The 24023-nt window shown below is 43.3% G+C and overlaps 1 protein-coding gene across 2 annotated transcripts in view; it reads left to right on the forward strand.

The window, feature by feature from the left end:
• Positions 1-24023, forward strand: part of MAP3K20 (mitogen-activated protein kinase kinase kinase 20) — an 89340-nt gene extending 65317 nt beyond the window's left edge. For both annotated transcript variants that reach the window (XM_030277483.4, XM_041717381.2), the window contains exons 12-20: positions 1350-1394; positions 2313-2343; positions 2464-2603; positions 3775-3837; positions 4847-4939; positions 15865-15981; positions 17540-17614; positions 18639-18789; positions 23076-24023. In XM_030277483.4, the coding sequence (XP_030133343.4) occupies positions 1350-1394; positions 2313-2343; positions 2464-2603; positions 3775-3837; positions 4847-4939; positions 15865-15981; positions 17540-17614; positions 18639-18789; positions 23076-23743 (1383 nt within the window). In that variant the 3' untranslated portion in view covers positions 23744-24023. The remainder of the gene's footprint in view (positions 1-1349; positions 1395-2312; positions 2344-2463; positions 2604-3774; positions 3838-4846; positions 4940-15864; positions 15982-17539; positions 17615-18638; positions 18790-23075) is intronic.

Genomic DNA, 24023 nt, shown 5'->3' on the forward strand with positions numbered 1-24023 from the left:
AGAAAAAAAAAATAGAGAAATAATACAGAACTATTCTGCCACTGGTTATATTTAAACATGAAGAAATCATAAAAAACCCACTGTACATCTAAAAATGCAATACTGGGCTTCTGCAGTAAATTTTTCAGTTATACAAATCATTATGCCAGGATCCTGCTGCAGCACCAGCCAGTGTGGCTATAAGTGCCTACAAAAGGTACTTATACTCACGGCTCATGAGGGTGTTCACAATTGCCACTTGCCCTTCCTTTCCTTAAGTGTGGCCCCCAGCACTACTTTTGCCCCACAGCATTCTGCCCAGGCTGCAGGACACTTAGTGTGCAGCTGGAGGTGCAGGGTGAGGGCCTGCCATGGGGACATGCTTGGCTTGTGGGTAGGGTCTGGGATACCTGGGGGTGGCAGGGCTCTCTGAAGGAGGTGACCAAGCCATGGGGGCTCGTGGGTGACTGAGCTGAGTCTCTCATAAATCACTGTTATCAACGTCAAAAGTGTTTAAAACTACGTCATGATATTGAGTTTCTGGGAGACACTGACTGTCCAAATACAGATCTGCAACAATTAACACTAACCCTTTAAGCTGGAAAAAACGTGCCAAGAAGGTGACACTTTGGATACCATATACTTGAATGAGTAAAATGGCAATCACTATTACAGTGACATCTTCTCCTCTGTCAGTTTTCAAATCATCCCAGAATTTTGTTTAATGCAGCCATTTCTCCATGGTTTCCTAGTGCTTCAAGAGCAAACACCATCTTGCATCAAACCAAGTGGGAGGAAGCTGGGAAGTGCTGCACTCCTCCAGCCTTATAGGTGTAGTTACAAAGCAGTGGCAGCAACCAAGAGAGACTTGTCTGTACATGGGTGGGAAGACAGTCTGCAGTGGCCAGACTACAAATTCGGTTTTTTCTACTGTCCAGTGAAAATTTCCTTCCTTTTGCAGAAAATACCCATAATTTGGGAGGGAGTCATAATCCCAGCATTATTTTCATTGCAGACCAAAGCCATAGCAAAAGCCTTCCTGTAGTGTTAGAACCAAGAGGAGAGGCAGATAGAGTCCCTTGCCATCAGATGGTTTACTTTTGCTTCCTAAGTTATTTTTGTTGGAGATGTGCTGGTAATTTTATCTGCAGAGAGGGACAGGATCAATTTAACACTGCCAACACGCTGTTGGAGCCAGCCCACAATCAGTGTGAATGCAGTGGTTTAGTACATCAATATGAGTTGCAGCCTCAGTCCTGCTCCTTGCAGGGAAAAAGGAACAGAATAGGATCAGCCGCCAGAGTAAAATTTGGGTGGAGGGGAGAAAAATGATCAGATGGTTTTCTTTTCAATTCATATCTCTCACACAGTTGCTGCCCTCCTTTGATATTTGTGCATGGACCGAGGAAGATGTGGTGAGTATTTTGTGTTAATGTGGCCAGGGTCGTGATGCTGGAGCTCTCTGACAAATGACAGCGGGCGCGGTGGGAGGGAGGGCCGGAGCAGAACATCTAGGTGAGATTTTACTGCTGTTTGTTTGGTACAACTTGTGTCCCAGAGTAGCTTGAAAATGACCAGGAGTAAATTAAGGATTTGAGTTACCTTCATAAAACAGCCACATTCTCCAGTGTCCAGAAAATAGTGGGATCTGGGAAATGATCAGCCAGGAGGGTATTCCTGGGTCCTTGTTTAAGGAATGTGGAAGTGCCCAGTGACCCGACCCTGGACAGGACAAAATGAGTTCAAAGGTTTTATCCCACTGTGTGCCACCTGGATGGCAATTAACTGAAAAAAAGTTTAGGGCTTTTTAAGGGGTGTGAAACCTCTCTTTCATATAAAATAATGGCATTGAGTACTTAATACCTTTTATTCAGTTAAAAGGCTAAACAAGACACATCGGTGATTTATCTCTGACATAGTGATGTGTCAAAATGATTTTAATGCCCTATCAAGCAGTCCTTTTGTGTCTTATGCATCATGGGGTTGTTTGGCTGACATTTACCAAAGAACTGTTTGTAAAGCCAGTGCAAAAACCATAAAAGCTCTGGCTCCTTCACTTCAGCCCTTTTAGTACATGACATTTCTCAGCTTCTGCTTTGGTCATTTCAGTTCTTCATGACAATAAACTGAGAAAGGTGGCTGCAAAATGGAAGGCAGTTTGGAAAAGCTAAATAGAAGAAATCACTTGCATTGATGAATCCCGAGTCCTTTATCCCATATTGAGAAATATTATAGCTTTTGTTTTAAAAAGGATGATTACTTATGAATTCCAAATAACTGTAATACAATATTTTGATAATTTGAACTTCAAGATTGATTCCTCTTTTTTGCAGTTTTTCTGGATGCAACAACTTACTAGAAAAGGTAAAAGCTATTAATATGTTCTTTTGTGCTCACATTTATGAACTTACAGATATTTGTTCATTTTCCCTCCCTCCAACAAAGTTCCATGTGGATTTCTGAGTAATCTCTTTTTATCTTAAGGCGATACTTCTGGTGAAATGAGTGTCTATGCTAGCTTGTTTAAGGAACATCATATCACTGGGAAGCAATTGCTTCTTCTAGAAGAAGAGGATTTAAAGGACATGGGAATTGTTTCCAGAGGACACATAATCCATTTAAAGGTATTATCAACATATATTGAATGTTGCAGTAGGTTATAGTATGAATATTATAGAGTCTATGGAGTTTCAGTAGTTAGCAACAAAAAAAGTTGTAAAGCTAAATAGAGAACGTATTTGGTATCTAAAATAAACAGAATTACAGATTCATATGGATCTAGAACTAAAAGCAACCTGAGTATTTTATGAGGCCTGAAAATGTGCTGTGCTCTTTATACTCCTCTGTAGTTCTTATTTTTCTTGTGAGCTGGATGGCAGTACTGCTGCAGCTTCACCTGGGAGGGCCATTCTCCCAGCAGAAAAGCTTGGGAATCTCCAGAGAGAACTCTCTTTAGCTGAAGGAGAAACAGATACAAAACAGTTATTTGAACTGAAATCTCATCTTCTCAACTTCTACATCTCATTTATAGCATAAAGCATATTTAGACTAACAAAACTCAGTTCAACAACTTTAAAGATGATTGGCAGATAGGTTTCTTTGCTCTTAGAACTTTGCTTTTAAACAGTGTTTTAAATGACTAATGTTTGTAATGAGTTAAGAAAATCACGGTCTGGAAAATGTGATCATGACAACAGTAATGGTATTAGTACTGTAGCCACAGGAGAGAGTTTTCTGGCAGTCAGCTTTGGAAAAGGGATTCTATAAAAGCAGCATCTATAATTCTGTTGCTTCTCAATCATTTTAGATCCCAATTTGCTAGTAAAGAGATAACTGTATTGTAATTGCTAGTCCTGCAAATTTACCTTTGTAAATCACACAGATGTATTCCCCTTTTGCTCATCAGCCATTTTTTCCATGCCCACACACCATTACTGATATATTTAATTTACATTTCCTACAGGGAAAATTATTGAAACTTAATAAAGTCAATAATGTCCAAAATGAAAGATCTCAGCTTCCTGGGTTGATTTGAGCATAAATAAAAACAACAAAACCAAGGCCCCTGAACATCTCTTTTTCTGATTAAGCAGATCTGATTCTGAATGCAAACCAGGGCCAATCTACCACTACAGTTTCCAGAACAGGGCTATATTTTAAACTCTTCTCACATGCCCTAATGTATCCACAGTGGAAAACAGAGGGCATGTGGGGTTGTGCTGTTTTTCATGCTGGTATTTGCAGGATGAGATACTAAATAACTCCCATCTGGTTTTGTTGATTTTTTTTTTCTAGACTGCTATTGAGAAGTTAACCCATGACTACCTAAATCTATTTCATTTTCCACCATTAATTAAGGCAAGTCTCACTGTTGATATAAGACGTGCTTGTTGTGCTGGTGTGAATATTTCACTGTTCTCATGTCTCAACTTTCCCCCATTCAGGGGAGGGCAAGGTTGCAGTTCCTACAGAGGGTTGTAACTAATGTGGAGAGTCAACAGCAGCAATGGGTCACATCAGAACAAATAATAGGATAATAGAAATTGTTTTCAAGGAAGTTCTAAGTCTGTATCGTGGAGCTGGTAGAATTAAATTAAACAACAACTGGTTGCAATCTGCTTGCTGTCATTAACCAGAAACTACTTTGAAGAGCCATTCCTCCAAACTGCTGCCACCAGCTGGTCACCACTGAAGAACAGCAGACCGCTGGCCCAGAATAAGCCCATCATTCCCCAGTGTGCTAATGTTATAAGAGGGAAGGATGATAGTGTCTTGCCACCCTTATGTTAACCAATTAGTTTTCTGAAAATCAGTAATAAGACCCATGCAAAAGGAAGAGAGTGTTTGGGAACTTGGTGTTGTTAGAGCAGATATTTGCCTTATTTAATTCAGTAAGCTAACCAAGGAATTCTAGACCCCAAATCCTGAAGTAGCTTTTTTAGTCATAATTTATTGCACAGTGATAAAGTGAAATCCACGTAAAGCAAATTTGCATATAGCAAAACTCTGTTCCCTGGAGGGGAAAATGAAAACCAGAGCATCGCTGCTTTGCTTTGCTGTGCCAGCTGCAATTCCAATGGCAGAAGCTGTCACAATGCTCGCAGGGACACTGCACTGTGCCAGAGCAGCTCAGCCAGGAGCAGAAAGTGTGCAGCATCTCCCAGTTGCCATCCACTACCAGCCCTAAACCCATACAAAAGCCTTTGCCCCTCTTGGAGTGTGATGTCTCCTTTCTGCTGCCTGCCAGACTTGTAACACCTGAAAGGCAAATCCTTTCTGCCACCAAAGGCTGTGCTTCTGTCTCCCAGCAGGTTGTGGTAGATGTGAATTCTCACCTTTGCCTGTTTTTTGGGGGTTTTTTTGGCAGGATTCTGCAGGTGGAGCTGAAGAAAGCATAGAGAAAATAGTGAATCTTGAACTTGTTTTTGGTTATCACTTGAAGCCAGGAAATGGTCCAAAGGTAAGCTGGGAGTGCTAGATCAGTTGGTTTGGTTAAGAGTCTGTACCCAGAGGGTCTAGTATCTTCTGGACACAAAAGATCAATTTGCATGAGAATTCTCTTGTTTTGGAAAGTGCTGACTGAATGTCAAGGTGGTAAATGGGACTGCATCAGTAATGAGGAACTATCCCCCAGTACAGGCAAGGAAGACAAGAGTGGCACAGAAAGTTTTGGCTGAAAGCTTTTGGCTCCTTGTGAACTGTTTTTTAAATTGTAATTTTTGTAATTTGGGATTTCATTTTGTTCATTTTGTCCCAATGAGTGTGAAATGGTAATCCATTTATTAAAAAAAAACCCCACTGACAGCTGAGCAGTGGCATATGCCTGATGTTGGTGGGCAGACTTCCTTTTGTCTCAGCAGAAAGGAGATACTGTTTTATGCAACCAAGAGGAGTTTGGAAAATATATGGTATGCATGGCTGCTGGCTGGGCAGGACTGGTCCTGGTGGAGACTCTGTGCCCTCATGGTACTGGGGAAGGAGGGAGGGGTAGTTGCAGCACATTGCACAAAACTGCTGTGCTCCAGCAATTGCCAGTGTGCCACATCCTAATAAGTCCTCAGCTCCAAGCTGAGCTGCTTCAAGGATCTCTGGTTACACCCTGTGTAACTGGAGTGTTGATGACTCCAGATGTTCCAGCAAAGGATTTCTACCACATTGTTTTTTCTCAAGAGTGAGGTTTGTCCCATGCTTTTTGCTTGCTTTGTCCAGCTTGCCATGGACTCTGAATTCAAGGGTTTTAGAATTAATCATCTATGTGGAAATGGTGTGCAAAGCATTTCTGAGCTAGAGTCAGGGGTTGTGACAGCAGGATTTGTTTCCTTTTGTATTTGATAAATCTGCATTGTGTGTCCACCCTAAATTTGTGGGAGGCTGACTTTCATCTTGTGTTATCTGGCTGCTTTGCTTTTAGGGCATATTGTTTGCAGGAGTCTCTTGATTTCTGTACTTGGTGGTGCTTGCAGAGAAAGCATTTAGGTTTGAACTTAGTAAGAACTTGTACTCATACTGAAAAAATTTCATCAATTTGAAAAAGCTTTTTGTCTGGAGATTTCCTTTTTTAGTTTGTTTCTTTTATCCTGAGTACTTCTTTTTCCTAAAAAAATCTTCTTTATCTCTATGTGAATTACTTAGACTGTCTCAGTGTTCTTGAATGCATGTTGCTTATGCAGCTGTACAGCTGCTTTTTCGTAGGTGTGCTTTTTTCTCTCCCAAATGCAACTAACTCTCAAAGGAACTAAAAGTCCGTGAAAAAACTCGTATCTCCCTTCCATTTCCAATATGGGTTTGAGCCATGGTGCAGGGAGTTGGGCAACCACCTGCAGGAATGAGCAAGAGAAGGAGCAAATAGACCTCAGAGCACTGGAGAGAAATTAATTTTGTACTAATGTCTCCTTGACAGCAAAATGTGCAAATGAGACTGTATGCAAAATCTATGGGACAGAAGCTGAATTGTTATGAGAGGGCAGAGTTAGTTCAATTGGCCTGTGTGGTGTTGACATAACCCCTCCAGGCTTCTGACAACTTTTTTATTTGGTCTTGCCTTCCCTGTGAGCTCCTAATTGGTCCTGTCTGCTCTGTGTGCTGTTGGGCCCTTTTCTAAGAAAGCCATTCCCTCTGAAGCTGTAGTTGCATGCCAGGCATGCCTTCCCTGTCAGCTGCCCTGCTGCAGCACCCCGTGTGCTTAGTGATGCCATTCCAGGGACTGCACAATTTGTCACCTGAATATGTCTGGGCTGGAAACATCTGTCTGAGATCTGCACATTAACTTGTACCTACCTTTAAAAATGTCGCAGCAGAGCCAGTTTGAAAGAGTGAACTGGAAGGAGCAGATTGTTTGAGTTTTTGGGCAGGGTGCTAGGGCCAACATGGGCAAGTAATTTGCATTAAACATAACATTAACAGACTGGTGTGGTACAAACTGTATAGGAAATTTGGCTGGCCTGCTTCTTTGAAAACCCCTGCATACAATCTTCTGGCTCCCCTAGAGGCTGTTTTGAGCCAGCTACTGCTGCCATCTAGATTTGTTCCAAAATGAACTGGGAAAGGGTGAAAACCAGGATTGAAGGGTTTCAACTTCTTTTATTGTCCCATTTTTGTAAAAGAGTGGTGCCTATTCCTGTAAAACTGGGTCAGCAGAAGCACTTGGGATCATACCTTCCACCATCTTTATAGCTAAAAAGCTGGCCTACATCAGTTTAAAAATAAATTTCTCAAAGGAACTTTACCCTAATCAGTCCCTATAAGCAGCTGCCTAACTAAGCAGCATGTCTCCTGTTTTAATAATGAGGAAAAAGAGGCAATAAGCTCAAATCTGGGTTACACATTGAGGGTGTGTGTTCCCTGGGTGATGTGTTGGCTGCTAGACTTGTGTACAGTGAGAGAGGTTATTAGGTTCAGTTGGGAGGTGGTGCAGTGCAGCAGGAAGGGCTCTGTAAGGAGAACAGGTCACGCTGGGAGGTTTTACACCAGGCTGCCTCTGTGCTGGTCTCTGAGCCAACTTCCCTTTAGTTATTGTAGTGCATCGCCTGGTGCAGTTGCAGCTGGAACCAAGCCATCCATGTCACTGGAGGTGACTCTGCCCGAGATGGGACAGGATGGACACACAGGACAAAAGCCTCCTGGTCCAAACAAAAGCTGTGGAGTGCATCATGACATACAGCAATAACACCAGATAGAAAAGTACTGAAGAAGCTGGTCCAGGACTCAGAAACCATTTCAGGGTGCCAGTTAATTTGGATGTGTTTGGCTGGTAAAAGTACAGCACCATCACAGCACAATGTGAAGATAGTTCCTCAGGGCACAGTTGTTCTCTCCTGGGCAGCACAGCCAGCACGCCTTTCTTCATCAGCAGGCAGAGGGCCTTAGGAATGGCAGTGCCTTTTAGCAAGGATCCTGCTGGATATGCTTCAGGACAGTATTTGAATGTTCAGCCTTTTCTGTATGCTGAATGAAACACTGACTTCCCAGTAAACAGCTTTACCAGCCCCATATTTTTTATCTAATTTAAACTGCATCTTGTAGTGGGATTATGTTGGTTTCCACCAGCTGACAGATGCAGTCATTTCATTACAGATTCCTTCCTTTTTTAGCTGCATCTTTGGAGATGATAAAAGCTCAGTTGACCTTTGTGCTCTCTGAATGCATCAGGAGTGAGCACTGCAAAGCTAACCTGGTTTTTAGAGGTTTCTTTTCCAACTCTTGTAGTTCAAGTTATGTGGTTACTTCCATTCACTGCCTTTTCATGATCTTTCTGTACACAGTTCCCAATGAGCTGAAAGGTGATAGGTTTAGACTTTTTTCCCCCACAAATAAAAAAAAAAACAAAACGGGACCACCAATTAAGTCCAAGACAGAGAGTAAAACAACAAACCCTGGCAGTTGTGGCTTGAGCTGATTTGCAGGACTGCAGGGGGAATTTTCAATGGCTTTCTCATCCTAGATGGCTCATTAAAATTTCCCAATCAGGGAAAGGTGCCTGAGCTATGTCGGCTCCACACTGATGAATCACCAAACCACTTGAGAAGGATGCCTTAGAGTCTTTTTGCCTTCTATTGATGCATTCTTTAGTTATGGTCCTCAAAAGGGCAGATTTCACTGTGCCATTTAATGTTTTCATTTTTTTACCGAGAGTGGCACAATTTGACCTATATCCAAACACAAAGCCTTGAAGTTGGCTCACCATTTCGCCTGATTTTCCCCCTCTTACCTCTCCCTCCATTTGACAAGGTAAGGAGCAGAGCCTCTTCAAAGCCATCTGCTAACTGTGTGAACTATTTTCTAGCCTTGAATAGCCAAACTGAGATATATTTTAATGCTATTATTTAAATGTGTAGTGGCAAAGGTAATACACTATTAAGGCTACTTTAAAACAACATTGTGACCAACTCTTCAGGTGGAGAAGCCCAGGCCAGCAAAATGCAGGAAGTGCAAGAAAAATCAGTACTGAAATAGTTGTAACTGGAATGCAGTTTCACAAGTGCTTGAGACCATTTCTGCTGCTTGTTCCTCCCCACCCTCCCACTATATCAATGCTCATAAATTCTTTCTTTACTTTCTTAAAAATAAAGCAAGAGCTAAAGTATAACATTTGAAATTTCAGTTCTACAGTTTTTCAGTCATTTATATTCTCCATGCTCTGTAGGTATTTTAACCACTTCAATAAGTAAAAATGGAGGAGGAATTGGTTTTGTCTAACCCTTCCTTTGCAAAATAATCACAGGTACCTTGCCTTTCTAACATGGGGTTATTTGTCCTTGTCTCAAAACCTCATCTTCTAAATCCTCCCTCGTTAATTCCATGTCAAAGCACAATGCTTTCAGTACTAAAGACTAATAGTTAATGCAAGAATAGCTGTGTTCATGTGCTATTTTCATAGATTTGTTCCTATTGTAACAAGTAGTCAGTGAGGGGACACAAAAAAATACCTAAGCTGTAAAATAAAACCACAGCCACATTAAAATATTGCCACCACCATTAAGAACAGAATAATATAGTCTGCTAAAAGGGTGGATCAGTGCAGGTGATCTGAGCTCCTGGTATTTTCTTCCAAAGACTCTTTTCAGGATGATGTATTGTTTTTGCATGAGGTGGAGCTGGTATAACTCCATCATCTCCACTGGGATTGCTCCAGCTGTAGCATCCATGTGTAACTGAAGTCAAACTCAAGCCAAGACCTTTAAAAATCCTTGTGTAGGCAGTGCTAGACCAGGGATTCCTATTAGAAATTATCCCATAGCCCTGAAGAGACATAGACTTTTCAGGTAGGTATTTTGTTCACTTGACTTTCTAGACTTTTTAATATAAAGATTTATTTTTATGTCTTGGCCTCTGAATTAACTTGCTGCTTCCCACACAGTATGCTTCATGCACAGCCTCGTACAGATAGGTCTGCAGAAGCACAGACAGGTTCCCAATGACCTATAGGCATGGCATGTGCTATCCAGACAAAAGCCTGGAAGAGAAGCCTTTGTTCCCAGCAGAACAGTGGCCCTGCCATGCCTTTCCCAAGCTCCTGAGCACCCTTGTTCTGTCAGCTGATGTCCTGCAGAGCTGCAAGTCCCAGAGTGTGAGCAGTCACTCCACGTGCTGCAGTGTGGACATGGTGTCTGCATGGCTCCAGCCCATTGTCCCCACAAGTGGTGCACAGGAAATGGTGCCACTGGAGGACAGTGCAGGAGGGCACCCATGCAACCCTCAGGCAAGGGACTAATTTTTCATGCTTCCACCTTTGCCACCCTGCTGTTGCAAGCAGGCTGCTCCTGTGGATGATGCTTGCAGCTGCAACACCCCCGTTTGCTTCTCATCACATGTCAGGGGCAGCTTTTGGTAAATGCAGGGGTATCTCTGAGCTCTTGCCGTGCCTGCTGCCAGCCCCTGTTCTCGGGGCACACACAGCAGTGCCTGGTATTTACCATTATGTGCCACTCTTGTGCACAGAGCTCCACAGCCCTGGATGTTAAAGAAGGGTACTGCCAGGGGACAGATATTTCTGGTAGTGCTGGCTGCTCTGTGTAACTGCTAAGGGGTCTCATGCTTCTCCAGGCAAAGCTGCAGCCAGTCAGTGCCTGTTGCCTTGCAGAGGAGTAAGGGCTCCAGCTTGGAGGAGGCACCCAGGCAACTGATAACATAAATATATCTTCCTCTTGCTTTGTTTTTGTACATTTTAAGACCATCTCTCTTGCAAGGCCTCCCCTCCGCCCCTCTTTTTTTCCTGCCTGCACAGCTGAAACAAAACCAGCGGTGGAGCCACCTTCTCTTGCTGGAGCCTGGCTGGCAGCAGCCTGCCCTGACCTGAGACACCAGCCATTGTTAAGGGTATAACACATTTACATATTTTGCAATAAAACATCAGTTATTTGCATTACTGTGTCAAGTTTTATTTGATTCTTTCACCTAAAAATGACTCATTTTCCTTTCTTGTATTTTAAAAACCAACTACTCTAAGCTTGTTTGAGAATAATCAAAAATTGCCCATTTAGCTAGAAGTCATTTTCTTTTCAAAAGGCAAATGTTATTTAATCTTTCAGCTGTTCATTGTGCCATCATAAATACTTTCTTTTCAGCACAGTTGTGGGGACTGAAATGAGCCCACTAATTGCCTCCCATTTCGACTGACATGTGGTGGTTTAGTGGAAAGAGAACACAGCGGGGAGAAGGAAATAGGAGGCTGAGAAAATGAGAGCTAATTATTTTCACTGCCTCATGTCAGGCTCTGTGTCAGCCTTGTTTTTACAAACTGGAAGGTTTAGCACTAAATAAAACAAACTGGCGTCATGTTTTTATATACTGGCAGTGTCATGGAAGCAGCTGCACATCTCAAAGACAATATAATGCCTGCATTCGCATGGACACCATCTGACAGCCACTGTGAGCCACTGCTAATGAGGATATCACAGTGGTGCCAAGTGAAAGGTGCTGAATTATGTATGATTCTTCATCAGTGCAGCAATAGTCCTGTACATCATTATGAGACATTGTTTTGCTGAAGAGATTAAAACATTCTTAGTTCCAGACCCTGCAACCTATACATGCTACAAGAGGTTATTAATGGAATTTTTAGGGAGAGTTTCTTGTGGATTTCTTTTTGGTTAAAAATATCTCATGGGACAAAGCTGTGGTGGGTCATGACACTATACATATAAAGAAGAGAAGCAAATTAACCATAATTGTGTTATCTTCCTTTAAATCCAGTATAATAAAATATAGTGTAGCAGGGTGATACATAATGATAAATAACCCAAGTGCTGTCACTAGATGTTCAACTCTAATGCCTTTAAAACAGCAGGTTTCAGCAGCTGAGATAGATAATAGCTAAGAATGTAAAGGAGCTTCTGGGGACCTAAATCATCAACATGCTACTACTTTTAGTATCAGCATGGCCAACATATTTTTTTCTTATTTGTTTCATCTTGTGCTACATCTTACTTTTCTTCTAATATCCAGTTATCTGCTACAATGCCATTTCCATTTTTATTTTAATCTTTAAAAAACCAAAAAAGTTTCTTGAAACCACTGATATTAAAATGAATCCTTGATTTGGGTCCCCTTGAAAAATGAAGTGCCTCCCTAGCAAAGGTTTTCAGCTGTTGTTGCAGGATATATGTTTGCTGTTTAGAGCCTGTGCCTGATCTTTTTCATTTCCCTTTCAGGTTTTTTTTGCAGACATAAACGCATATGGGGTTAAAGGAGTATTGTCACCACAGTAAGCTGGAGACTTAATTTTTAAAGTGTTCTTACTTTCTGTTTCAAAGCTCAGAAGAAGATGCTCAAATACATCTGTGATTTGCTTTTCTTTTAGACAGTAATTTTCAGAGGCTGTTGATTTATTGGCTTTGTCAAAGTGTTATTTGGAAATGTTTTCACACAAAGTTTTGCAGGTTCTGCCTTTCAGTTCTGAAACAAGATAATTTTTGAAAACAAAAAGCTGAAATATTTTATTTAGATCAAAATCAAGCAGGTAAATATAGGGAGGTATTTTAATTCTTGAATGACAAGATATCCAGGGAAGTCTCTTTGAAGGACTTGTGTAAACATATCTATAAACGAGACACTTTGAACGAGCCATTTCCAAATTATTTTCCCACATAAGCCTGGCACTAAATGTAGTTTTGATCTAAGAAGTCATATGGCTACAGTTCATCAAAGAATTGAAATTCATATGCTTGGTTTTTCTAGACAAATTTTTGCTTAAATGGATGATCATCTCCTATTATAAGAACCTGGAACTCCACTGGAAAACAGGGAAATTTGTCCCTTTCTTTCTGCAGCAAACAAATATTGCATTGTTTACTGTGTGGTTGAACAGATTGGTTACTAGGTTTGTAAGACAAGTAACCACCTACTTATCTTAGATATTTGCTAAGTGCCTTGAGTCTAAAGTTCCTTCCTTCCTTCCTTCCTTCCTTCCTTCCTTCCTTCCTTCCTTCCTTCCTTCCTTCCTTCCTTCCTTCCTTCCTTCCTTCCTTCCTTCCTTCCTTCCTTCCTTCCTTCCTTCCTTCCTTCCTTCCTTCCTTCCTTCCTTCCTTCCTTCCTTCCTTCCTTCCTTCCTTCCTTCCTTCCTTCCTTCCTTCCTTCCTTCCTTCCTTCCTTCCTTCCTTCCTTCCTTCCTTCCTTCCTTCCTTCCTTCCTTCCTCCCTTCCTTCCTCCCTTCCTCCCTTCCTCCCTTCCTCCCTTCCTCCCTCCCTCCCTCCCTCCCTCCCTCCCTCCCTCCCTCCCTCCCTCCCTCCCTCCCTCTCTTTTTTTAAAATATCTTATTTTTTTTCTCCCAATGTCCTCTTTTCTCGCACTCTCCTTATCTGCCTTCTCTCTCTCTCATTCTCTCTTTCCCCTTTATAGTAATGATTATCTAATAACACAAAATGAAAGCCTTTCCAAATAAAATGAGACATGTATTTTTGAGGGCATCCTACTATGGCATCTATGGCATAGGGCATCCTACTATGGCATCTTGCCCGCTTGGTATCTGCACAGTGTTCCCGGAGAGTGCTGCAAAGAGGACCAAAGGCTTGGGGACTGGATTTGAGGGACAGAAGAGTGTGTGTTTCTCTGAAGATGCAGTTCAGAGCTGGGGAAGGCAGTCTTTGTGCAGCCATCCACCCCTGCATGGGGCAGTTTGATCCATGAGCACATGGAGAGGGATCCTGCTCATGCAGGGGATCTGGCAAGGGGATGGGCAGACCCTGGGTGTACATAGCTTTTCTCTAGAGGTGATTGGTTGATTTATTTTGTTTATTAAAATGAGATCATATTTGTCAGATATAGTGTGCAGGGAAATGTGAGTAAATGTGAGTGCAGAGCACAAAATCCTGAGTCAGGAGGGCACGGGAGCCCTGCCACAAGGTGCAGCTCTAGCTCTCAAGTGCTTGGCACTGGTATTACTCAGAGATGGCAGGAGATGTGCTGAACTAACTGGAAGATAGTACTTTATGTTGATTTTTTTTTTCTTTTCTTGGCTCAGATGTTTTTGTAAAACTTACAAATGTCATCAAGCATCTTGCTGCTAACCTCAGGCTTGATTTGCACTACTATGAATCTCTGCAAAAAAGTCTGAAAACAAGAATGTTGGGCAGGGAGAGGAGCAGAGTTCGAGAGATGAGGAGGAGTCAGAGAGAACTCGCTTTGCTGTTGCTGTTCTGTTTCAAAGCACGTGCCCTCCTCATGTCAGAGCCGGTGCACAGTGCTGAACCTGCCTGGGGCAGGACAGGCATTACCCTGGGTCAGCTCACAAATGGAAAATCAGGACAGAAAAGAGACACGCAGAGATGCAGTCTGTGATTAGGAAATGGAGGCACGGGGTGACTGGCACCTGAGCAGGAAGCCAGTAGCAGGACAGGAAACTGAACTTGATGCCTCTGGGTCTTGGTTGGTGCCCTGACCACTGAACTGCAGTTCCCATCACTCAAACTTGTACCAGGGTAGTGCGAAAACCAACTCACATGGCCTCTCTGCTCATAAAATGTGGAAGCTTTCAGAGCGGACAGACACACAGAGCCAAATGCTGTCATAAACGTAATTTCTTGTTGCAGTTCAGAAATTACTATATTTCAGTTTTCTTTTACTTGGGAATTGCCAATTCATTGCATGATGGAAAGCTTTGAGCTTTATGGGTTGAGCTCATACATTACACTTAGGAGAGACACATGTGCAAGCAGCACAGATAAGGGATACTTTTTAGGCTGCTGTACATTTGTCTGTGCAAATAACTGCTTACACAAGCCTGTGGCCCTAGGTGTCCATCTGTGTCCCCACTGAAAGTTTTGGCATTTTCTGAGCAAAACCAAGGTGAAGACTGCTTCCTGCAAGCACTGAGCTCACACCTGCCTTACAGGTGGCATGTGGCAGACACAGACCCCTGAACCCCTGCCATGTCTGTAGGAGCTTCTCTCTTTGTGAAGGGAAGATTCCCTCTTTCCTGTATGGAGGTGGAGACACTCTGCTTCAGTGGCAGAGTGGTCCTTCAGGGGACTGATTTTTGGAGGAGCTCAGTGCACAGCACAGTATCTCATCCCCAAAGCACCTGTCAGCCAGACCAGCAAATGTTGGCTGGTTTGCATCATGGACATGCAGTCTCTGGTCCCCAGTGGGAGCCTCCCTGGCCACAGACACAAACCCCAGCTCCAGCACTCACTCCATGTGGGATGTCCTGCAGGATGCTGCCAGTTGTCACTGTTTAGTTCAGGGGATTGTTTAAAGATACCTTTTATTGCTGTGGTTTATTAGACTCACTGGGATTATTTTCTTAGCTGAGCTTCTTTATAAGTAATAGTGCAGTTGGAGGCAAGCAGAAGTTGAGGATGCACAGTGCCTCGCTGGGCTCTTGGTATCTGAAATAACTGAGCTGTAATAACAAGCTCATCCTTTTGCCCATTATTTGAGCAATTGTCTTGAAGGTATTGCACAGGCTTTGGTTGTTTATTGCTGGGTTCACTGGGATGATATCCTTGTGCCTGGCTGCCAGCTCAGACCGTGACTCCAGGTGATGGCTCCCATCACTGCACTGTCCCTGCAGTGCCCCGGGGTGTGCAGAGCCCCCAGGCCACATGCTCCAGCAGGCTGTCTGTCCAGCTGAGGCCATTCAGGGCCACCATACCTCAGAGGACATCCAGACCTGTCAAGGTGGCAGCTGCCTGGCAGGGTGAGCTGAGGGAAGAGGGAACAAGAAGACTGAGAGTTTTGAATTATCAACACTGTACTGCAAACATGTATACAATACATATATGTCCCTTAACTTTCTTGCTGGGTTATTTTTTCCCTTCATACATTGAGGATTAGATTTCAGGTTGTTTTGGCTTTCAGTTTTGTTTCATTTTGGGTTTTGTTGTTGTTGGGTTTTCTTTTCCTATTTGTATTCTAACAATCCAGCATTCTTTTTTTTATTATTCATAGGATTGTAAATGGAAAATGTACATGGAGATGGACGGGGATGAAATTGCAATAACCTACATAAAAGATGTGACATTCAACACTAACCTACCTGATGTAGAGATTTTAAAGATGACAAAGGTATTTACAGCCTTAAAGCTTTCATGAATTCACAGATCTCAAACAAAGACATTAAAATACCACAGCAGTCGACTTTTATGCTTGCAGAAGTTCAATCTCTTGACACCTTTTAAATAAAATGCACATTTTAAATAGAATTGTATCATAATAGGAGTTAGGTATTTTAGTTCTACTTTAAGCTGAAAATAATGTTTACAGTAGATAAATAGAAGAAGGAACTAATTTATATTTTCTTGTTTTAATTCCATGTTATAGCCTCTGAATTTATTACCCCTTTTAATGAAAATAATGTTCCAAAAATTCTTTACTTTTCAAGAGAAGAAACCAATTTAAATGTTCCAGAAATCTCATGCCATTTGTCTGGGGGGTTTTATCATGTTTTTTTCTCTCTTTCTTTTTTTCTTCTTTTTTTTTTTTTTTTTTCATGGTTTTAGAACTTTTATCTGGTTCTAAAACTCTCTCTTTCATGCACCAGTGGATTGCAAAGACTGAAACCCATCGCAGACAGTACAGCACTGAACATCTGCAATTCATTGTCACTGAGTATTTTACCCTGTGTCAGAACCTGCCTGTAAATATTTACCAGTAAGCATTTAGACTGCTTTCCCCTAAGGAACAGAAATTTTGTTGATGCAGAGGGCATTTTGTTAGCTATTATTTTAATTATTTGTTTTTATTAATATGCTCCACTTGATAATAGCTAGCAAAATAAATTTCTAACTGAAAAAAATATACAGCTTGATTGCCAATTAGAATGCTGCTCTAATGTGCACTGGTAAAAACACCCAAACTCTTGAGTGCTTTTAACTGTGAATTTTTGTGGCAAAATTGGGGGGAAACTTTTATTCATTTTTTTTAAAGGAAGAAATGAAAAGCAGATTGTCAACAGTCAGAATTTTAAGGAAAATGTGATATAGGAGTATTTGCCAAAAAATATTCTAATATTTAATTCATGCTAATACTATTTTTATGGTTAGTGATTTCAGGAACAACACTTGTGATTTTTTTTTTTGTTATTATTATTAATGTTATTACTATCATTAGTTTTCTGTCTAATTTTAATCTTAGACATTTCAATTTTTCATTTAAAAAAGGTGTGAAGTTTAATAAACTAACAACTAGATACAGTAACATTAACTTTTCACATACTTCAACATTTTTATATTTGTCAAGAAATACCTTTGAGAGTCTCTAGATATTTGTTCTTGCTTTGAGAATCTCTAGATATTTGTTCTCGCTTTCCTCTGTAAATCCAGCAGAAGCAAAAGTGTATACTCACAAAATGGAGTGAAGGTTCGTGCCCCCCTGAAAAAATTCCATGTTTTCTCACTTCTGTGTGTTATGTATGGAAATCTCTTCTCAGTTTCCTTTTGCAAACCAGGAAGTAAATATTTCAAAAAGACATTGCTTTGTCTCACAGAATTTTAAGGAAAGTATTGATGTTAACAATATAGCAATGAATGAAAAGAGGAAAATGTTGTAAATCCCTTTTGAGTGATTTAGAAGCAAGTCAGGAGATGAAGAGCACCTTATAAAACTCCCACCATGTTTTTTCCAGCCACCATTTGTAATGGAGAAATGGATTGTTGGCATAGAAGAACACCAGTCTGTAGAATGTGTTGTTACATATGAGGTAAGCTCTAAGAAACAAATAAAATAGTTGATCCAAGACAAAACCTTCACAGGAGGTGTGGAAATAACATCCTTTGGCTTTGTTATATCCTATAATCAAGTTCTCAGCAGCCTGTAATTAGTTGTAAAATATAAAGTTCAGAGCTGAATGAAGTTGACAGAGACAGTGGCCTCAGACTGGTGCCTGGGATGGCTCTTCTTCCCAAGGATGAAAGCTCCTTTTGCTTGAAGTGTAATGGTCAGTGTTGTTTGCATTATTTAAAGAGGCTGGTTTTTCTCTTTCCAATGATGTACTAATTAGGAGAGCAGAGAAGCAACAGAAGAGAAAAACCCCAGAAATCAGTAATAAGATAAAATAAAACCCAGAATACAATTTGATATGATAGAAATTAGCTTTGTAAAAAAAGTTTGCAGTTACTTACAATACTGATTTTATAAATACTAACTGTATGTCAGAAGAAGGTAAATAAATGAGATTCCAGCTCTGTCCCGATCAAGCATTCAGGCAGTGATGGAGTGATGGGGAAATCCTGGACCTTGCTTGCCTTTCTCAGAAGTGAAGAAGTAGTTTTCTTTCAGGCTGAAGTTTCTTGCAGGAGTCATAGGTCCTTAGCAGCAAACTGAGGCATACTCCAGGAAAATTTTGTTGGGGGTCCCCCTGCAAAAATACCTGCTTAGCCCTACCTCTTTTAGCAGAAAGCAGTGCATACTTGATGCTCATCAATAGAACTAGTAAAATGTATTTTTGTGTTTTAGAGGAAGGCCTTCAGATCTTTCTTCCGCAGGGTACAAGGATTGAAGCAGTTATTCACTACCACATTTTTAGCATAATCACAAGTACCAGCCAAAATTATCTAGAGTCTAAAAATATTTGAGAACTAGCTAAGTGGTTTTGCAAAACAGGCTCTATATTGAAACAACTGCTGCTGCCCAGGCAGTAGTGGAAGTTCCCTCACCAGGGAGCTTCGTGTATTGTGTGTTGTTTGTTGTTACATCCTCACACTTGTTGTGTCCTTCCTGGGCAGAGTGATGTTAGAGCTCCCAAAAGCACAAGGCACATCCAGGCTATCTGCTGGAGCAAGTTGAAAGCGCAGGATGAGGTTGAGGCAGTGCAGCTCTTGATACAGACCTCGCTCCCCAATTCGGAGGGGAATTCACGGAGCAGATCTGACTCAGGTAAGTCAACACATGTGAACTTTATTGCTGACATGGGCAGGGCATATATGGGGAGAACAGCAAAAAGTCAATGCACGTCAACCACCCAGCTTGGTGTCACCTGCAGGTGTGCTGAGGTGCACTCGATCCCTCTGTATGTCAGTGATGAAGACAATAAATAACACTGGTCCAGTATGGACCCCTCAGGGACACCACTTGTCACTGATGTACACCAGGACTCTGAGCTGTTGACCTCTGGAAGGAGCCATTCAACCAATTCCTTATCCTAACAATCCACAGGTCAAATCCATCTCTATCCAATTTAGAGAGAAGGATGCTGGGGGGGATCATGTCAAAGGCTTTACAGAAGTCCAGATAAATTACATCTGTAGCTCTTCCCTTGTCCACTGATGTTAAGATGAGGAAGAATTTTGCCCCCCCAGTCCTCATCCTGCTGTCCATTGACTTGATAGGCGTGGGAAGAGAGGCTGACATTGAAGATTGGGATGAAGTCTTCTCCCCATCTTTTGTTACCAGTTTTCCAGTGCTGTTTATCAGGGGGGCACACCTTCTTTGAACTTCTTATTTTGTTAACATAGCCAAAACCCTTCTTGTTATTCTTTACATCCCTTGCCAGGCTCAGTTTCAGCTTTGTTTTGCCCTTCCTCACTCCATCCCTATACAATGGAACTTCATGTCTATACTCTTCCCAGGCTACCTGTCCTTGTGGAGTAGAACCACATTCCACTTCTCGTGCATGTGCTTCTTTCCTCTTACTTTTACCAGCACTTCCCTACTCAGACACACCGGTTTCTCACCTTCTTTGCCCAGTTTCTTGCTCCTGGAGAGCTCTTGCACTCTATGGAAGACTTCCTTAAAGATCTGTCAGCTCTATTCCACTCCCTTGTCCCCAAGGGATCTTTTAACTATGTCCTGTTTTCCTAAAATTCATGAGCCTAACTACCTGACCCTTGTCCCTCAGGACTGCAAACTACCAAAAAAAGCATGATCATTGCAGCACACGCTGCCTCCAGTCTTGATGTCCCTGATTAACTTGCTTACATTGGTGGCCATCAGATCCATTTTTCCCCCAGGTAGAGCTGCCTGTTACCTGTCTCTGAAGGGAAAGGGGATGCCTGTATGGTGCTATAGGAAGCAGGCTGGAGGAGTCCATGGTGATAAGCTCACACTCAGCTGGAGTGCTTTGGCCAGCTCTTCCCTGCCACCCTTAGCCACCCAGCACACAGCTTTGCACAGATGTGCTTGGATAAAGGGCACCTCCTGTTAGAGATGTCTGGGTGCTCTTGCAGGGGGACACACATACTGAGGCTGTAGCCTCATGCCTCATGTAGCCTCATGCCCACCGCATGTGGGGTGAAGTCCCTTGTGGATGATACACTGTTCTGACAAGTACAATACTGCCAGCCTGGCAGACACAAGTGCTCCTGACATCCTGCTCTTCTCTGAGGAATTGTGGAAATCTTCCCACAGCATTCTTCTTCCACAGCTCAGCTTGCCCATTTGAGCCAGCCCTGGCTCATCATTGTCTGAGTTCTGGAATGGTGTTTGTTATGGCTTCTGGGGCTTAATTTGTTCAGTGAGATATGTTTAATAATGCAGTGGGCTCTACAATGCAGTTTTCATTTCCTAATAAATTTATGCTGCTGACAGATTCGCACTCATCTCAGTTGACTCTAGCACAGCTCTGCCTTTAAGATCTGCTGTTGTTTTTTGAAAAGATGTTTGTTAGCCAAGCTGTTTTTCTCTTTGAGTTCACAGTAGGGCTGCAGAAATGTTTGGGTTGGGACACCTGAGGGGCAGTACAAGAGCTGGAACAAGATACCAGTGAGCAGAGGAGGAATTTCTCAATTTTGAACATTACTGGCAACTGTAGAAGAATGTCGCTGTGAATTGAGAGGTGCTGGGTTTGGACTACAGACACATGGGTGTGCTTATTCCTAAACGTTTGTGATCCATTTGCAACACAATTACATTTTATAATGCAACTGAAACCCAGAGCTTGTAATAAAAGATACATCTTTACTCCAGATGAGCTTTGCAGATGGAGGTTACCCTGGTTTTGGGGTGATGAGCCCTGCAGCCATACCAAGTGTGGTGTGTATCTTCACAGGTTGGCTCAGCCGCTGTAAACCGAAATGGTTGCTTTTTTTTCAGTGAGTGGTGGGAGAGCTTGTCTGTCCCTTTGGCACACTGGAGGAGTTACATGGAAGCACTAATGTTTTGTCAGCAGCCAATTGAATAGGCACTGTTCAAAGGAGGTGGGTTACCAGCCAGCATGAAAGCTGTGCCTCAGCTCTAGCAAACCTTCTGGCCTGCCTTCTTTACCAGACCACCTATCCCAGTTTAAAAGACCACCAAATCCAAGCACAAAGGTAAGGGTAATACCTGTCTAATAGGCTAAAATAACTACCTCTGTGGGCTACCACACAGAGCACATAACTCAGTGTACAGTTGGTGGCTCAGAGACCGTGTGAGGGAGAAGCCCCCCAGACCATGAGAGGCATGAGAAGCCCCCATCTATTCCCAGCCCCACAGGGCACATCCTTGCTGGGAGATCCTTGCTGGGCACCTGGATCCTGGATGCTGCTGTTGGCTGTGAGCAAGGACTGAAGAGCTGAAGGAGCCCCTTGTTCAGGGAGATCAGCACTAGTCCCATAGCACATGTGATGGCCACCTGAGTGTTGATATCAAATGAAGACCCAAACTTGAGTCCTGAGCCTGCTGTTTCCAGGTCTTATGAGGTCTGTGATTTACATCCACAGCCTTGGTCAGAGGGAACAGGGGAATGGCAAGTATCTAGCAAGTACATTTTGGCATGCATGTTTCTTTTGAAACCATGACTTTCAAGGAGGTTAAGAAGCAGAGGAGGCAATTCCCATCTGTCTTTGTGTGAAAGAAGGTTCACCTCTAAGTGCAGGTGGAGCTATCTGCTGTGTCAGTGTCGTACACACTATGACAGGGAAGACAGTTTCCTTTTGACATACTTGACAATAAGTTGAAGTGATTTAAATCTCTTTGGATTCAAACAAAGTCTGGGGAAAAGAGGAGTGGAAGAGATCATCCGTTACATTTTAACAGGTGAAATCCTAATGAGGACAGAGCTGCTATCCAGCTCCCACAAAACACCCCACGGTCAATGAAGTGTTCCAGTGAGAGGCAGAGAGGGTTATGCTTTCTTGTTGGAATGATATTAGCAATCTTTAAGGACAAATAATTCAAATCTCTCTAGAACAAAATTATTTTAGCTGCTCCCCATGGGTCTTTGGCCAGAGCTGTGGCCTCAGATAAGAGGAATTCCTGTTCTCTGCTCTACCCACAAAGTAGCAAACCAGGCAGCCTTTGCAGTTCAAATGGAAAATTTACAGCTATTGTATTTGCTAAAGGCTTTCATGGAAACCACAGGACTGACTTTCAAAACCACTTCAGTGTGATCTCTGAAAGCTACAACTTTTGTTACGACCCCAGGGCTGTGACAGTAGGTGTAGAGGGAACTGTAATACCCTGAGTTGCTCACAGTTAAGCACTGTCTCAGAGAGCCTGGCTGAAGCCGAATGCCTCACTGGCTTTTCCACATACAGAGTCAGTTTTCTGCATGAAGCTGGATGCAAAGTAGATTGAATCCTGAATTTGTAGTAGCAACAACAACTGAAGTAGCTCTGGTTTTTGTGGTGTGTAGCAGTTTGAAAAGAAATTGGAATCAGAGGAGGTGAATGTGGCTGCTGCAGCTGGGATTTGCACTGGCTCTGCACTGCTTCCTCTCTGTGCTGGGCTGCGAACAGCACGATTGTGCCAGATGGGAGAGGTGCAGCTGGAAGGCAATGTTGCAGCTGTACTTGGTACCTGGGGGTGACCTCTGTGTCAGCTCCAGAGGTCTCCAGGCTCTTTGTAATGCAAGCTGTGGAGAAATCTCCTGAGGTTGCCAAGAGCATCACAGGGCATGTTTAAAATTAGGTTGGGTTCAAATGACCAGAAGGCACTTGGGGATGGGAACCACCCGAACAGCCAAGTGGATGGCTCAGTAACTGTCTTCTAGTCTAAGCTCCATAATCTGCAGTAGCATCAGAAATATTTGTATCACTTGCTATTTTAAAAACCCAACATTATGTTCAAGCATAACATCGAACATACTCAAATTTAGGACTATTTGCTGCAAGGCTGGGAGGGGAAGGGTGGTTTGAGGTTCTTCCAAGAGAAACCCTGGTACCTAACCTCACACCTTAGGTAAACCTGGGAGCGGTTTTCCATCGATGCCCAGAGAGCTGACTCTGTTTGCGTTCCCTTGGCAGGCACTGACAGTCAGTGGATGCAGACCCTGCGCATGCAGCAGCTGGCAAAAGCCATTTCTCTGCAGCACGGCCACCCGCACAGCCCCACCACGGTCACGCAGTACCTGCCCTACCTGCGCAGCCAGGACTCCTACGCCGCTGCCGTCAGGAGGACCCGCGCTCCCGTCGCTCAGCAGCTCACCTCCATCAGCCACTCGAGGAACTCCTCTCCCCTGTCACACAGTTTGATGAGAAACATTTCGAACCTGCACTTGAACTCAAAAGGCAGCAGCGCCTCCAGCACAGCCTCCGACACCCCTTCGGAGCGGGACAGGTCCGCCGGCAAGGGCAGGGCCGCCTCGCACGGCGCCGCGTCCCGCAGCTCCTCGGGCGGGCGGCGCAGCGGGGCCGGCTCCCCGCTGCCCCCGCGGCTCTCGGGCAGGCCCGGCCGGACTCCGCCCGCCGCCGCCCAGCACCGCAGGAACCCCCGCGGCCCTCCGCAGCCCTCGGCCATCCCCGGCATGCCCCCACAGGGGGACGGCGAGCCCAGGAGGGGCGAAGGGGACAGCAGAGCCAGCGAGGGCGGCTGGATAAAGGTGCAGCACGCAAGGAAACCCCACAGGCAGGCCGCCGGCAAGCCGGGGAAGGAGAGAGCCAGGGGGAGCTGGCGGGGCCGGAGGATGTTCTGAGGGGAACTTGGCCCTTTATTTAACTGAACATCCAACCTAGAGAAGATATGCCTACTCCTATTTAATTTGCTGCACCGAAGCTGGTACCCGCCTGGCTGGGGCCTGCCAGCGGACAGGGAGAGCTGCCACCTTCCTCCCGTCACTGTCAGCACCAAGGAATTTCATTTGGTTTTCTCTCCTCTGTTTGGCTGCTCGTGTTCTCAGCTGACTGGATATCCACTCATTTGCTTAATATTTCAAAAATAAAATCCCTAAGGCACGGCCAGGTGCCACAATGAAA

Source organism: Taeniopygia guttata, chromosome 7 (genome assembly GCF_048771995.1).
Source record: "Taeniopygia guttata chromosome 7, bTaeGut7.mat, whole genome shotgun sequence".
Classification (NCBI taxonomy): domain Eukaryota; kingdom Metazoa; phylum Chordata; class Aves; order Passeriformes; family Estrildidae; genus Taeniopygia; species Taeniopygia guttata.